At 38.0% G+C, this 15,161-nt stretch overlaps 1 protein-coding gene across 12 annotated transcripts in view; it reads right to left on the bottom strand.

The window, feature by feature from the left end:
- The window catches only part of CSPP1 (centrosome and spindle pole associated protein 1), a 63,720-nt gene extending 48,563 nt beyond the window's left edge, over nt 1-15,157 (bottom strand). For 3 of the 12 annotated variants that reach the window (XM_071420592.1, XM_071420578.1, XM_071420609.1), the window contains exons 1-6: nt 12,019-14,060; nt 10,203-10,306; nt 9,543-9,639; nt 5,322-5,422; nt 4,607-4,630; nt 2,090-2,170 (exon numbers count right to left, since the gene is read on the bottom strand). In XM_071420592.1, the coding sequence (XP_071276693.1) occupies nt 2,090-2,170; nt 4,607-4,630; nt 5,322-5,422; nt 9,543-9,639; nt 10,203-10,306; nt 12,019-12,232 (621 nt within the window). In that variant the 5' untranslated portion in view covers nt 12,233-14,060. Of the gene's footprint in view, nt 1-2,089; nt 2,171-4,606; nt 4,631-5,321; nt 5,429-9,542; nt 9,640-10,202; nt 10,307-12,018; nt 14,065-14,329; nt 14,609-14,690 lie in introns of those variants that run through there. The other 9 variants (XM_071420607.1, XM_071420599.1, XM_071420556.1 and 6 more) reach the window with 9 other exon arrangements.
- Between the last annotated feature and the right edge of the window lie 4 nt (nt 15,158-15,161).

Below are 15,161 nucleotides of genomic sequence, written 5' to 3'. Positions count from 1 at the left end.
CTTATACAACTTCATTCCAACAATCATATAAAAGAAAAAGAGAATTATACTACAATATTATGAATGAGGCTCTTTTCCACTGCAGCATTTTCCAATAATAAAGCAAACGTATTTACAAAATCTGAGCATCACACATAAATTTACTTTCTCATGAACAAATTTAAAATAATTTATATCTCAACCACCACATAAATACCAGATTGCTAGAAATTTCACAGATTAGACTAATCCTCTCCAAAACTGTTTCATTTTTTTGAGGTTTTTTCCAAGGGAAAAAAAAAGTTTTCTCTAGGTTTTGTAACAGCAACAATATAAAGCATGCAGACAGCCACAAAAGCTGCACTGTCTTCAACAGATGGCAAAACACTCAGCAGAAAATTCAATATGCTATGTGACTGCACATTTGACCTAATAAAGCAAACCAAAATGCAAATGTTAACCTCTCAATATTCTGCCCAGAGGCCAACTGATTAACAGGGCACAGTGTGACATCTCCTGGCAGCTTTTAGGTTGTGCAAGAGCAGCAAATAGATGGCTAAAAAGGGTGCAACACACCTGCACAGAGCTGATATAAGCCTATCAATGGCAAGACATGTTTCCAGTACAAATACACCTTTAGTTTCCACAGAATAATCAAACATACTTTCTTTTTCAGTGTTTCAGCACACATACTTGCAAAGGTTAATCCAAAGTTCATGAGAACCTGCAGCTAACATAAACTCAGTACCCATGCATGCTGCCCCTGAGGAGTCCTTTCCCTCTTCCTGGGTGTTTCATTCTTGCTGCCTCCTTTTTACATTTGTATAACTTGGAGTTTAGGGCTTTTTCATAAAAGCAATTTTCACTTTGAGTTCTCACCTGGCTCCTCCTACAGCCAAACCAAGAGCACCAGCGGGGCAAAAGTTTAAGTACAAGGGCAAGGCCAACCCATGCCACAGCGGAAGTCTTGCACCAGACTGCAGTGTCAGCACAGCCCCAAACACTGACCAACAGTGCAACTTGAAGGCAACAAAGTTAAGAACAAAATCAAAAACCAACACAACTTCCAAAAGTGCAAACGTGTCGGGATCGGTGGAAGAACGGCAGCACACAATATGCGTGAACAACAAATCTCAAAGTTTATTGATAGCTCACACATATTTATATTGGTGTTAATGAAGCTTATACATATTGCAAAGCTGAGCTCATTATTGGTTAAAACACACATGAATCAACCACACCTACTTCTATGCTCTAATGATTATTTTGTTTCTATGTTTACATTCCTGTGGCTATTCTACCTAGGCTATCTTCATTTTTCTGGCAAAAGACTTTCTCCCCCATCTTCATGTTGCAGCAAAGGTCACCATGATCCTTGTCAGTGATTGGACACTGACTACTTAATCCCCAGCTTGTTTCCCCTATCCTTATCCAATGGTATCACATCAAAGTGGCCTTTCTCAGCTAGCCAATTATCCACAAAGCTCTCCACACAAATGCCTGGTCCTCCTCCAGCAACACAGGTTATCTTATTGCCTCGAATCTCTGCAGTGCTATGACCAATCTTAACAACCAAACGGTAGTATTTGTCACCAAAAAAAATATTAATAAATTGTTGATAAATTACAATGTTTCTTCTAATTCAACTTCATGGATCAATTTACAAGCAAACACAAGAAAGAAATTGGGACTATAAGGCCAACAGCATGCAGGCAGGAGATCAGAGCAATAATGATTACTGAACAAAACTCAAGAGCAATCACTAGAGGTTTTGAACAGATCAAGTGCTATAAAAGTGTGGATCAGAGGTAGCAAACCTCAAACTAGTATCAGTATACAATTTTGTCTACATAATAAAAACCAAATATCTAAAGCTTATGAATACAGGTAACCTAGGTTCAAATTTTTTTTAAAAAATTGAAGGAACAGACTTTTCTGAGAATTATTACTATTTGCCACCTCCAAAAACATTCATTTGTGTAAGAAAAAAAAGAAAAAACCCAACCAAACAAAAAAAACTTAAGTAGAAATATTTTTCCTGTAATAGTTTGAACATCCAGGTACATTTTCAAGTTATACTCCATTTAATTAATTTCCTTAATATATTTACCTTGGCAGATCTTCGCTCATCAATAGGAAGAGATAATCCCTGAGTATATGGATCTACTTCATCAGTAGTCAGATAATTTTTCTACATTAAACAAAAAATATAAAAACATTCAATACATTTTAAAATACCAAATCTTAACTCATTAATGAGTTGTTATGTATTATATTTTCTGAAGTAATTTGAGCAATTTGATGAAATAAGGACTGAAGACAACTTTCACATTCTGAAAATGTAGGATGTTCTTGGAACACATAAATGAAGTGAAGTCAAGGAATGCAGGAAGTAAATGTGTTTGTCAAGTTTTAAGCTTGAGTTTGAAAGTGTTTGTCACTTCTTCCATGTTAAACTATTTCCAGTATTATGTAAGTTAGTCTCCATATTAAAAACCCCTATTTTTATTCAAAGAAATCCCACTCAGTTCTTCTGTAGCATAAGCGTCTGTACAAAAATAAAAGGAATCTTCCAAGACACTTCCTTACTCAAGACAAAAAATTGCTTTTTCTAACAGCAGAAAACATATGTCTACCTCTTATTTGGACAGATGGAATTCATGCTAACAGAAGCACACCTCTATCTCAACAGTGTTTTCCAAATCAGTGGTGCCCAAACTTTCCAGGATAATGACCCACCACCAAATCTGGTCATTGCTTATGGAAATCAGCCACTTCCAGAGCAGAACTTCCCATCAAAACCAGTATGTTGTTCTTCCACATAGATCCCTGGGCTGCAGCTTGGGACCTGGGCGGTGCAGCAAGTCACAGTACCAGCTCTTCAAACCAAATACCAGTGCTGACGCAGGCTGTTAGAGTCCAGGTCTAGAGGATTTGTCATACATCACTCCTTTATTAAAAGCATACCCAGGCCATTTCCAGTCAATCATATGTTTTACAAATCTGATTAATAAAAAGGCCATCTATTTGTGTGTCAGGAGCTGAAGAGGGGGATGGTGAGATACAGTATTTCATCAAAGTATTTCACCAGCATTGTTTCCTTTCCTTATCTATGTTGCAATGTGGCCTAAATGCTTAGAGGCATGTCAAGAAGTAAGAGCTCTACCTGCTCCAGTACAAACCTATATCCTTATAAATGATATTTCAAACTAGACATTAAAAGATTTAAAGAATTTAATAATCATGCAAAGATATTCAAGCTCCAAGACAACTAGATTTATATGGAAAACCAAGTTATTTCTATTAGAAAAAGTAAATCAATTGTAATCCTCATTATTAAGAAATTCTTTGCATGCATTTTGAAGACATCTCTAGAGAATACCTCTGATCTTGCAAATATCTTTTCCAAAATCAGAACCTGATATGGAAGCCGCATTTTTCTACATAAGCAAGACTAAGCAAGTTATTAATAAAAAAAATATCACTGTGAAAACTGCTAAAAGTTTCACCAGTTTTCTTTACGTGGGAAAAAGAAATTAGATTGCTATCTTAATTCTTCCTCAGTCCTTACCAGTTTAATATAGCTAACATGCACTAGACCAAACACATAAACAAAAAGGCCTTGTAAGCCATGAAGTCCAGTTGAGAATAAAACACTAGAAGTTAATGTAAAAATTATATTATTTGGGTGCTTTGGTGATAATTATGAAACATTAAGTTTTAACATGATATTCTAACTTTGAAAATAATTTGAAGTTTTAAATTAAACAAGAAACAAAAATTATATAAGGATGATTTTGGTTAGAGGTTAAGAAGACAGTTGCTATTGCTATTAAAGAATTCTAGAGCATGCTAATATAGAAAATTTGTATCATATGCATGTTATTCAAAACCCCAGAAAAAAACAGCAGACTGGGTTTCTACCACATTACCTCCTGGTCCTTCACTGATGTTGCTCAATCTGAACAATTTGGATGGACAGCATTCAATCTCAAAATTATAGATACACAAAAGTATAAAAATATTCTTAAATTAAAATTAATGAAACAAAGCTTGTGAAAATAACACCAGAGGTGTTATTTTTTCCTCATAACATTTGTTTGCATTCTTCCATTCTGGCCAGTGGGTGTTAAATAAATGGTTCTACTGCTCCCCTGAGCACCACTGATGAGTGCAGACAGGGAAGAAAAAAGCCCTGACTCTGGTTGTGATGACATATTTAATATTTATAGAAGTTACTATTTTATTTTAACTTTATAAAATATGTATACCAAGAAAAAATCCCCAAACTCTTACTACCTACATAACTAATAATCCTTGAAGCAAATGTCTACTAAAGTAAAAACTATCGTAGAGCCAGCATTAGACAGCAACAATGGCAACTGCATAGGGAAGAGGAAATCAACAAGTGTTTTAAAAACTTATGAATGGAAAATTATGTATGTAAGTAATCATTTTGCACAAAGCAAGCAATGCTGTTAGTCACAGCTAATCACCACAGCATGCATAAATGCACAAAGCACAAATAAAAGTAATGATTTTTTAAATTCCAAGAGCATAAAGTTTTCAAACAAAGCAAAAAGCAACTAATTTTAAGGAAAAGAAAATAATATTAAAGGCACCCTACCTTTCTTTTTGCCTGTGAAATTCCCTAAAAATCAGGGAAAAGATACTATTCAAAAGGAGTCTTTGAGTCAAAAATATTTGACTTAATAAAAGACACTTCCTTTCTTAAAGCAAATCTATTCATTCATTTTAAGAACTAAAGACACTGGTAAATAGTATTTTCATAAAACAGAAATTATTTGGTTCCTTATTTTTTCTGATTCATGCAGAGCATCTCCAGAATATTCCCAAGATGACGATATTTCATACATATCATTTCAATTTTAAATTTATTGTGACATTTAGTAAATCATGTTATGCAGAACATCAAAGCTTTTTCTTTCTTAAATTGAAAAGAACCTGTCAAATGGAGTCACACTAAGTACTTCTTACCCCAATTAGAGACCATAGAATACATAAGTACTTCAGGAAGTAACAGCTTTTAAATTCTTAAGGAAAAAAAACAAGGAAGAAGCAATAAATAAATGAAATACAAAGTCATATACTAAATAATATGTAGTCACATGGCAATGAGATCTGTAGAAGCCTAAAATACATTAACAAAACATTTTGAAATTTCTTTCACTCAAGTCTTCAAAATCAGCCATCGCTCATAATGAATGCCTCCTTAAAAATTTTTCTACAGATATTAATTTTCATTCAATTAAATGACAGAATAATTTTAAGAGATTCACTAAAGTCAAGCAACCAGAGACAACCAGAAAAAAATCTTTTACCTGAGAAAGATATCGCCGGTAATCTTGCCGAAGTTCCTCTTTGAGTTTATGTTTTTTTCGTTCATATTCTTCTCCAAGAGGCAGACTCAAGCCATAGTCACCTGAAAGTTTAACATCATTAAATATCATTGTTTACTATTCTGCATCAATACAAAGCAAAAGCTACGTCTGGATTTTTATTAGACGCAAACAATAAAAAAAGAATTAAAAAAAAGAATTAACCATAGGACCAGTAATTAAATGACAGCTAAAAAAACCACCTTCTCTGTATGAGTAGTTGGGTGAAAAGCATAGAAAACTAGACTGGTATTTGGATGGTTTTCCTCTCATCCTTTCAGTTTTCCTTCCCATTACAAAAAAAAAAAAAACAACAACAACATAAGCTGAATTTGTTTGAATATTGTACATATTTCTTTTGCCAATGTACCAAAGTTTCCAAAGAAATCTCCTTCAACAAGTGAGCTTCTAAATTATTCTGATATTTTAAGCTGTGTTAAGCTGTGTTTACCACACAATTGAAAACATACTTCCCAAATGAAAGCACAAGCTGTTTGTTTAGCATGTGAAAAATTTGTTTGCTCCTACATAACTAAAGAGAATCTTACCATATGATAAAAATAATAATCATTTTTCTTTCCACCTCAGTAGACCCAAAACACATTAGTACTTTTCTGAGATTACTCACTGCAGCTCAGGTCTCATTGCAGCTGCACTCGTAAAATATAATAAAATATAATGCTATGCAAGATGTTTGCTGTTCCCAAAATGCATTTCAAAGTACTTTATATTAAATATTCCCTATCCCAGCAGCCCTTCTCTGCAGTCACTTTCACCACTCTCCACAGAGTAGTGAATTCCACAAAATCACACAACTAATGAAAAAGATTACAAGTGGGAGTGAGTGTGTGTACTATTATTATTTCATATTGTTTCTCTAAAAGCATTTCTACATCTCATGATCTATGCAAAATTAGTAGCAAGGAGTAAAAGGGAAGAGAGGAAATTCAAGACTTATTATTAGATCAGTCCTGATTTATTGCAGGGTAGTTTGTTTGGCCTGGCTCAAGATACATTCTGATTTGTTCTATCCTCATGAGCCAGGAAAACAGTGTGACAGGGAAGAAGTGGCAAACAGGAGTCAGCCTGATATTCAGAACCAAAGGACCCAATACCTGATTAAATATCTCCTATGCTATTCTAAAACAGCCTGCAGAGTCCAACCATTAACCAAAATCTGCACAGGAACTTCTTCCCCAACCTGCAAGTTCCTTTTCTCCTAATTTTGCACATAAAGTAAGTGTGAGTTCCATTTAAAAAAATAATGTACCATTTCAAACTTCAGAAAAGGAGTTATAAAGCAGAATAGAATACAGAAGAAGAAATAGTTTGTTTCAGCTTTGCTCTTGCCTTTTATTTTATGCCTAATTACCATTGAATTAATTCTAGAAAACCAAGAAAAAGATAAAAAGCAACTAACAAGTTGGAGGAAAGATTAATTCAGTGATTTCATAGTTGCCACTGAATTTCAGTACCAAAAATAAAGGAGAAAAGGAGTGAGAATCCAGTACTTTGATTCAAATATGTGAAGTGTTCAAAAAGGTGGTTTAAAATTAATTTTGTTAGAAAGAACTTTTTCCACCAGAAAAGCACTGAGATAAAAATTATGGGTAGTGATCTGGGGGATATTTGAAAACAACCCATTTCAAAAACTTACTCTGAGAGAGCCTAGCAGAGCAAAATCACTCCAGTTAACATACATTCAACCTAATTTCATGCAAACTTTTTCTGAATTCTTCTGACAGAATAAGAGATATACCTTCTTTTTAATTGTTTTTTTTTTTACTTTTGTTTATTCTGTATTTGTTGCATCTATTTGCCATTTCACATTCCATTAACCACAAATAATCACACTGACAATGATTGGTTTTAAATGTTACAATTTTAAATGCATTTTTACAAAAACATTTCCACGTATGTAATGTTGAGAAATAACTGCAACTTTATTCAGTCTGAACCTCAATATTACTGCTAGAACTATAAAATATACTTCATAACTACCAAGGAACAAGTCCTATCTGATTTAATCCACAGGAAATTACAGTGCTTTAAAGCAGAGCAAGCCAGTAATATCAGCAACCATCCATTTCAGCACCCAAATGATTATTATAGAAAGTGCTGGGCTTGCCTGGGGTAGTTAATTTTCTTCATAGTAGCTGGTATGGGGCTGTGGTTTGGATTTGTGCAGGAAGCAGTGTTGATAACACAGGGATATTTCAGTTACTACTCACACTTCCTGCTTCTCACCTACCATGGAGGGGACTGGGGACACACAAGGAGTTGGGAGGGGACATGGCTGGGACAGCTGACCCCAGAGCACAGGGATATTCCATTCCAAATGGCATCATGCAAGACTAGGAGGGAGGTTGGTGGGATCTGCTGCTCAATGACCTGGGCACCAGTTGGTGGTGAGCAATTGTTTCACATTTGCATCACCTGTCCTTCTTGAATTCTACTTCTTTCTCTTTGTTATTTTCCTTTTCATTACTTTCTTTTTTCAATTATTAAACTGGTTTTATTTCAGCCCATGAGTTTTTTCACTTTCACTCTTTCAGTTCTCTGCCCCCACCCTGCTGGTGCAGAGTCAGTGAGTGGCTGTGCTCAGTTGCCAGTTGGAATTAAACCACAACATGGCAACTCCTACTTTTCTTTTCATTTAAGATCACCTGAATGCCCCTTATCTGTAATACTTCATTGTCTTAGTATATTCAGGTGTCAACAGTTAGGTCAAATTCACAGTAACAAACACAACATGACATGCAATTATAGCTCTCCAACAAGAAATAAAACTATTTTAATATTAATAAAGCTTTACTGTCTGCCACAGCCAGTGGGATACTACCTTTTGTGTTCTGTTTTCTGTATCATATGTTTCCTCAATCAGGAAAAGAATTACCAACACCAGGAATAACCTGCTGAACCAAATAAAACTGCCAAAAATATGTGATAGATACCTTTTCAAATGCTGCCCTCTAACCAAGTTTATCCATTATCACTTCTGGAGGCAAGGAATATTCAATTATCATTTCAAGTACTTTTAAGTGAAGTTTTCCCCTAAAGGTCTTTGAGGAGCTTGCCTTGCTGATGGCTGGAAGTTCTATTTATACAACATCCCTATAAAAACCATGGTTTTATTTATGCAGCTAAGACCAGTTCAGACCCACAGATTGACAAGCTCAAGCTCCATCCCACTGGAAGCTGCAGAATTACACCAGAATTACAGTAGGCACAGTATGAAAATTAATGAGGTAACAGCCCAAAGTGTCCACACATGAAAGAAAAAAGTTAATTATCAACAAGAAATAGGGTACAGAAAAGCTCTAAACTCTCAGGACAAACCTGAGCTACACAAGTGTAGCTAGAAAAAACAGCAGTGCCTACAGAAGACAAGCAAGAAAAATGAAGACAAGAACACTATCACACATTTCCAATCAAATGTCCCAAAGAACACAGAAAAAAGAAGAAAAAGGACAGTATATAAAGAAAACAGATATTAAGCTGGTAGCCACATCAAAATAAATCTAACTATTTCACCTGGTTAAGATTTCAATCAAAATTAAATACTTGTTTTTTCCTTGCACAAGGAATAACTACATTGTAACAAAATTACAAAAGCAATAGGAACAGTTTAAACTGCCTGAAAGACACTATTTAAAAGAAAAATTAGTTCAACTGTGTGCATCTTAGCCAAGTTGGACTAGGACTCCTAAGAGGCTGGAAAAAAAAGGCCCTGCTTCCCTGGAATGTACTCTTTTGCAGTAAAGTCCAGATGAAAAATGGAATTTCAAAGATTTTGCTCCACCCAAATACAAGAGGAAAGGACATATCACCTATCAAGGACTGGCAAGCAAGTTTTTTGGGTTGTTCTTCTTTTTTTTTTTTTTCCTTAATTTGGGGTATTTTTAATGGCCCTACCTTGCAAGAACGAGACAGCTTTTGGCATATTTCCTGCCCAAAAAAAATTAAAAAAAAAAAATCCTAACTACAAAAAAATCCCATACAACGCCAAGACTTTTGGAAGACTGAACAATTATTATGCACTTGAATTACAACGATCATCCTAATCATTAAAGACACAAAGCAGTAATACCCTTCTAAAAATTGTCAAAGGTAATTAAATGCTACTTAAATATAAAAGACATAATAAAAATAAATATACTATACCTAAAGGATAGTTCTGTTGACTATTTGGAGGTATATTTTCTTTAGCCATGGAGATTAACATCTTGCTAGTTTCAGAAAGCTTCTCTGATTCCTTATTCTGAAAACAAAACAAAAAGCCTTACTGCATCACAAAGTAGAGGAAATATCACATAAATGAACAACATTTGTAATGTAATTATTAGCATTGGAGAACAGACAGATTGATAGTAATGCTGGATTGACACATTAAAATTACTATGATAAGAACATTTTTTTTTTTTTTTTTGTTATTTGCCTTTTATATTTCATAGTATTTGGAACAGAAATTTTGAGGATATTTATACCTTCCATTCCCACTCCAACATCCAAGCTCTGGGGTGGGCAGAGGACAGGTCCCTGCTAATCAGCTTCCCTAGGGAGGGGTGAAGGAGTTATAAAAGCCATGTACAAAACTTCTCTCACAAAACACAAATCTTACCGTGTATGCCTGGTGGAAAACAGGTTTTTAAAAATCCACATAAAGATACAAAGTACTCAAGTAGGAAATTACTTTGAATAGATAAATCTTTAATACATTCTTTAACAACAAATACAGTTTTAAGAGCACAGTAAAAACAAGCTTCAGTCAAGACTTTGGCAACAGAAGTATTTAAATTCAGGAAAGCTTTTTAATACTCTTACCCTCATTTCCATGTAAGGTGGACCATTTTCAAGTTCTGCCTTATCTTGTGCCAACTTGGCCTTCTGGTCTTCAATAAATTTTTCTAAATCATCTGCCATCATTTCTAGGTTACAGAAAAGATGTAGAATGTGGCATTTACATGAGAGCCTCAAAAATGTAAAGCTCAATTATTGTTGCTTAAGACAGCAGTTAAAAATAATCAAATTTCTCCCTCAGAACGATGAGCCTTAAGATATTTGCTGGGTCAACAAAACAACTGACTTGGGAAACCCATCCATGGAGGAGCTACTTGAAGTTTCACCAGAGAGAAAATTCAGAGATTCCAGATGACAAGACTGAAGATACTTCTCTAATCTTTTTTCCCTAACATGGTTGAAATATTTGGGGTTGGTTGTTTTAACTGCAAGTCTACCAATGACGTTCACCACACGCTAGCACAAGCTTACTCCTAGTGAGCTATAAAATCAAAATTAGAAAACACAGAAAAGTAAACATGGGATGAAGGATGAAGGAATCATTAGAAAAATGTACAAAAAGTGCAAAACACATGCACAGTCTAAAATAAGGACCAAATCCCACAATTAATTCTGTGCTTAACTTACTATCATGAGACGAAATTGCTAAGAAAATTATGAACCTCAAATCACTTCATGCAGCTTAAGCAAAAGGATTGTTTATGCAGGTTCCTGGAAAATCCCATCATATCCAGTATCTAAATGAAGACAGCAGGTTTTTTTGAGGCTAATTCAGTATCTTTATGTGATTGAAGTAAACAAGAGGCCAGTGATAAAGGTATATTAGAAAACCGTTTCAGGAAGAGGATTGAAGAACTTAAAAACAACAGCAACAAAAAAACCCCAAACCACCACCTCAAGAATAATAAGGTGACCCACAGGTAAACATAAAAATAATGTGTCCAGAGAGACTGGGATAGATTCTCAGTAGAAACAAAATGGAAATAAAAAATGCACAGATTCTATAAGATAAGGTGAAGTAACTGCATGCTAAATTAATTTACAGAATACATTTGCTTGATGTATTCCTTAGAATGTACTCCTTTAAACTTTTTCTCTTTTTTGATTCATAATATAAAATTATAATATTGTTACAAAGGAGGCAGAACTAGGCCAACCCATTTACAATTCCTAGTGGTAATACAGGACAATCAATGCCGAAAATAAATCCCCCCATCTGATTTGTCCTAAATCTTTAATCTCATTAGTTTTGCACACTGATAAAGGATAAAAGAAATCTGAAAGAGGATAAGTTTCCAGGCATGGTAAATTTTATTTAGCCTATTATGTTACATAACAATAATGAAAAAAACTGTTCTGAAAGGGTGAAACAATGTCATAATAAAAAAATATATAAGTTGGTCTCATCACCTACCCAGTGCTGCACAGTCATCAAGAGGAAAATTACCACATGTAGGAGGCACTGAGAGAAGCCTTTCCAAAAGCTCACTGACAGTAAGATCTATATTTCCTATCTCTATTTACAACAGCATTTATAAACTCCAGCACTGTTTCCAAATCACTGTATAGGAATGGTACCAAACCTATTCTGAGAGCTAGCATAAGGAAAGGAGTCTTTGCAGTCTATTTTCTAACTAGCATGAGGAACACAATTAATATTCCAGCATTCTGCACTCCTATGATATTGCCCAAAAGAGCAACATAATAAATTAAAAACCAAAGACAAAACAGTTACATTTGAACTCCACAGAAAATTCAACTGGTGTGAAGAAAGCTGGCAACTGCAGGCCTTGGAGAACACTGAGCTGACTAATGCTACAGCACTGTTGATTCAGCATACCTTTAACACAGCACAGTTGCCTGGAAGTGTAGCCAAATCCTTCTTGGAAATATCTAGACATTTTATGTCTTAACATCCTTCTACTTGACTTGATCTTCTTAAAATATGCATGAGTGCAAACTTTATGAGACAAGCAAAAAGAATAAATTATACCAAAAAAGAAAAATTTCTTGGTTATTCTAAGCAAAAGAGTGACAACTTCAATGTGAAGCATACACTGTTAAGTTCCAAAAATATACCAGCATGTAAGCAAATATGCTACTGACTATTAGTCAATTTTATCATCTACTGTACCATGTGAAGAGATCATGACTAATCACAATAAAAATAAAGAACATAGTTCTATGTGAGATGAGGGCTACCACAGCCCCCAGGTGTGCAGTGAACTGTCTTGGAGGTGACAGCACCAAGCTCACAGGGAACTGTCAACTTCACGCTAACTTCCCATGGCTGCACAAACACACTGAGGCACAGCCTGACACTACAACACCATTTCAGAACACATCATTTATTTTCAGTTTAGCAATGCCTTTGAATTCTTTTTGTGCATTTCTGGATCCTTGCAATTACTAGTAAAAGTAGCAGATTCAAAACCAAGCTGGGAGATATTGCTCCATGGGCATGTGCAAAGGGAAAGTCAGAATATGCCCTCAAAATTACAAGGTGTAAGTATATTTTTCTAGCTTTTTGGAAAACAGAGTATTTTGTAAATGATATTTCTAAAAAAAAGTTTGATAGCACGTATCTATCAGCCTTTCTTTAGCTCTTGCAACTTTAAATCTTGGATAATTTGCATTCCCAAAACAATGCATTATTCAAAGTGAAATTCCATTAAACATATTGCTGCTATATATTCATGTACTGTCTGAAAACGTCCCATAAAATATTTTTACATACTTTTTTCCTTCAAGAAGATTTTTGACTTTCATAGCCTCTTCTCCTTATTCAGTTTTCACAAAAGCAACTCTAAGTAATTAGAGTCACCTGGGTAGACTTCAACTTAAGCAAGCATACCAAGCAATAGAAAGCATGCAGATATTCAAGAACAATAAGTCAAGTTTGAACACGAGATTTTCATTGGATCTATGCCCAAAGAGAGTTAACAATGTATGTCTCTCTATTCAAGGTATCCAAAACACCTATGTGCATATGTATTGTATGTACTTTATTTACCTAGGTATTGTGTAGCTACTTTATCACCTGAAGCGATGGTTACTGTATTCCATTCTAATCTTTCCTTTCCCCTCCTAATTGTTCAGGGAAACGCACAAAATTTAAAATCAGTATGTGCAAGCAGATTTCGTCTCTTCTAAGCCACCATAATATTGAAATATCACCAGGAGCACCGGCGAAATGGCAATTCCTATCCACGTGAACTGCAGCACGGCCGGCAAGGAGGTAAATGCCTTGAAAGAGCAACTGGATGCCACGTTTGGTAATTGTACTTACAAGTTACACGGCTACTAATTGTGTCATTAAGAAACATTGCTTAAAGTTTAACTCAAACTTCCTAAGGAATCAGTACTGACTGCTTCTGTACCCTTGTGAATGGCACTTAGAATAATGTACTTTTCTTTCAAATTCATTGCTGAAAAAGCACAGATTCCAGGGTTTAGCCATTCACAAATAATAAACTCTTGACTAATGCAACGCGACTTTTTCGCAACTGAGGAGGCAATCTATACTCTGAACAACCAAGCAAAAAGTTTCGCGAGTTACTTTCCCTCCACTACAGGCCTTATCTATTTTTCAGAGCACGTAGTTTCATCCAAAAAGACACTAATTTCGAAAAGCTTTCAGACCCAGGAGATCAGGTTTATTTCTCCAAGAGCCACAGCTCGGGGAAGCGCCTCTCCCCCGGCCTGCAGCGCTCGCCTCCCGCCCTCTCCCCGTCCCTCCCTCCGGGGCAGCAGCTCTGGGGCACTCCCGGAGGCCCCGCCGCCCCAGGGAGCAGCTGCGGGGCGGGGATGCGGCACTCGGGGCTCGGCCCCTTTCCGGATCGCGGCGCCGTTGTCAGGCAACGGCCGCACAACAAGCGGCCCCACCGGAGGGCCGGGACCAGCCCAGCCGAGCCCGGCTCAGCCCAGCCGAGCCGAGCCCCGCCGCCCCCGCGGGGACCCCCCAGACCCGGCGGTACGCCCCGGGCGCGCCCCCGCCCCGTCCCGCTCCGGAGCCCGTCCCGCTGCCCAGCGAACCCCCCTCGCTCCCGCCGCCGCCCGCTCCGGGCTGTGAGCGATGCGGGCGATGGAACCGCCCAGCGGGGCTGCGAGGAGGGTCCCCGAGCGCCGCGCCGCCCCCGCCGCCCGCTCACCGGTACAGGCAGCCGCGGCTCCGCCGGCGCCCCGCGCGTTACTGCCGCCCCGGAACCCGGCGGGCGGCGCCGCGCAGCGCCCCCCGCTGCCCCGGAGGGCGGCGCGACCCGGCCTCCGCCTCCTCCCGGGCGGGGAAAGGCAGCGGGAGGGGAGGCGACGGGACGGCGGGCGGGCCTCCCCAGCATCCCGGAGTAGGGCAGGTTCGAAAGGACCACAGAGGGTCACCCGGTCAAACCTCCGTGCTCATTTAGGGCTACCCTAGCGCACTCGGCACAGGATGGCATCCAGACGGCTCCTGAGCATCGCCAGGGAGGGAGACTCTACAACCTTTCTGGGCAATCTGTTCCAGTGGTCGGTCACCTGCACAGGAAAGCGGTTCTTCCTCATCTTCGGAGGGAATTTCCTGTTCATCAGTTTTCTTGCCTCTTGTCCTATTGCTTGGCACCCCCCAGCAGAGCCTGGCTCCATCCTCTTGACGCCTCCCACTTTAGATACTTATATACATTAATAAGACCCCCTCTCAGTCGTCTCTTTCTCGAGGCTGAACAGGTCCAGCTTCCTCAGCCCTTCCTTCGCGAAAGTGATGCTCCCGTCCTTTAAACATCTTTGTTGCTCTCCGCTGGACCCGCTCCAGATGTTCCGTGTCTCTCTCGTACTGAGTAGCCCCGAACTGGTCACAGTAATTTAAAAAGCATAAGTCAATAAACAAATGGATAAACAGTGAGAAAGGCCTGGGCCCGGCCGGGGTCGGGATTCTGCGGCGCCGCTTCACGGGGCGAGCGGCTCGGGCCCAGCCGCGTGCAGAGCCGAGCACGGCCGCTGGGGGCGCAG

Source organism: Agelaius tricolor, unplaced genomic scaffold, assembly GCF_023055355.1.
Source record: "Agelaius tricolor isolate 1412-34295 unplaced genomic scaffold, bAgeTri1.0.p SCAF_2, whole genome shotgun sequence".
In the NCBI taxonomy this organism is placed as follows: domain Eukaryota; kingdom Metazoa; phylum Chordata; class Aves; order Passeriformes; family Icteridae; genus Agelaius; species Agelaius tricolor.
Note: the sequence above shows the minus strand (reverse complement) of the source record. Positions and strands in the feature narration are given on the sequence as shown.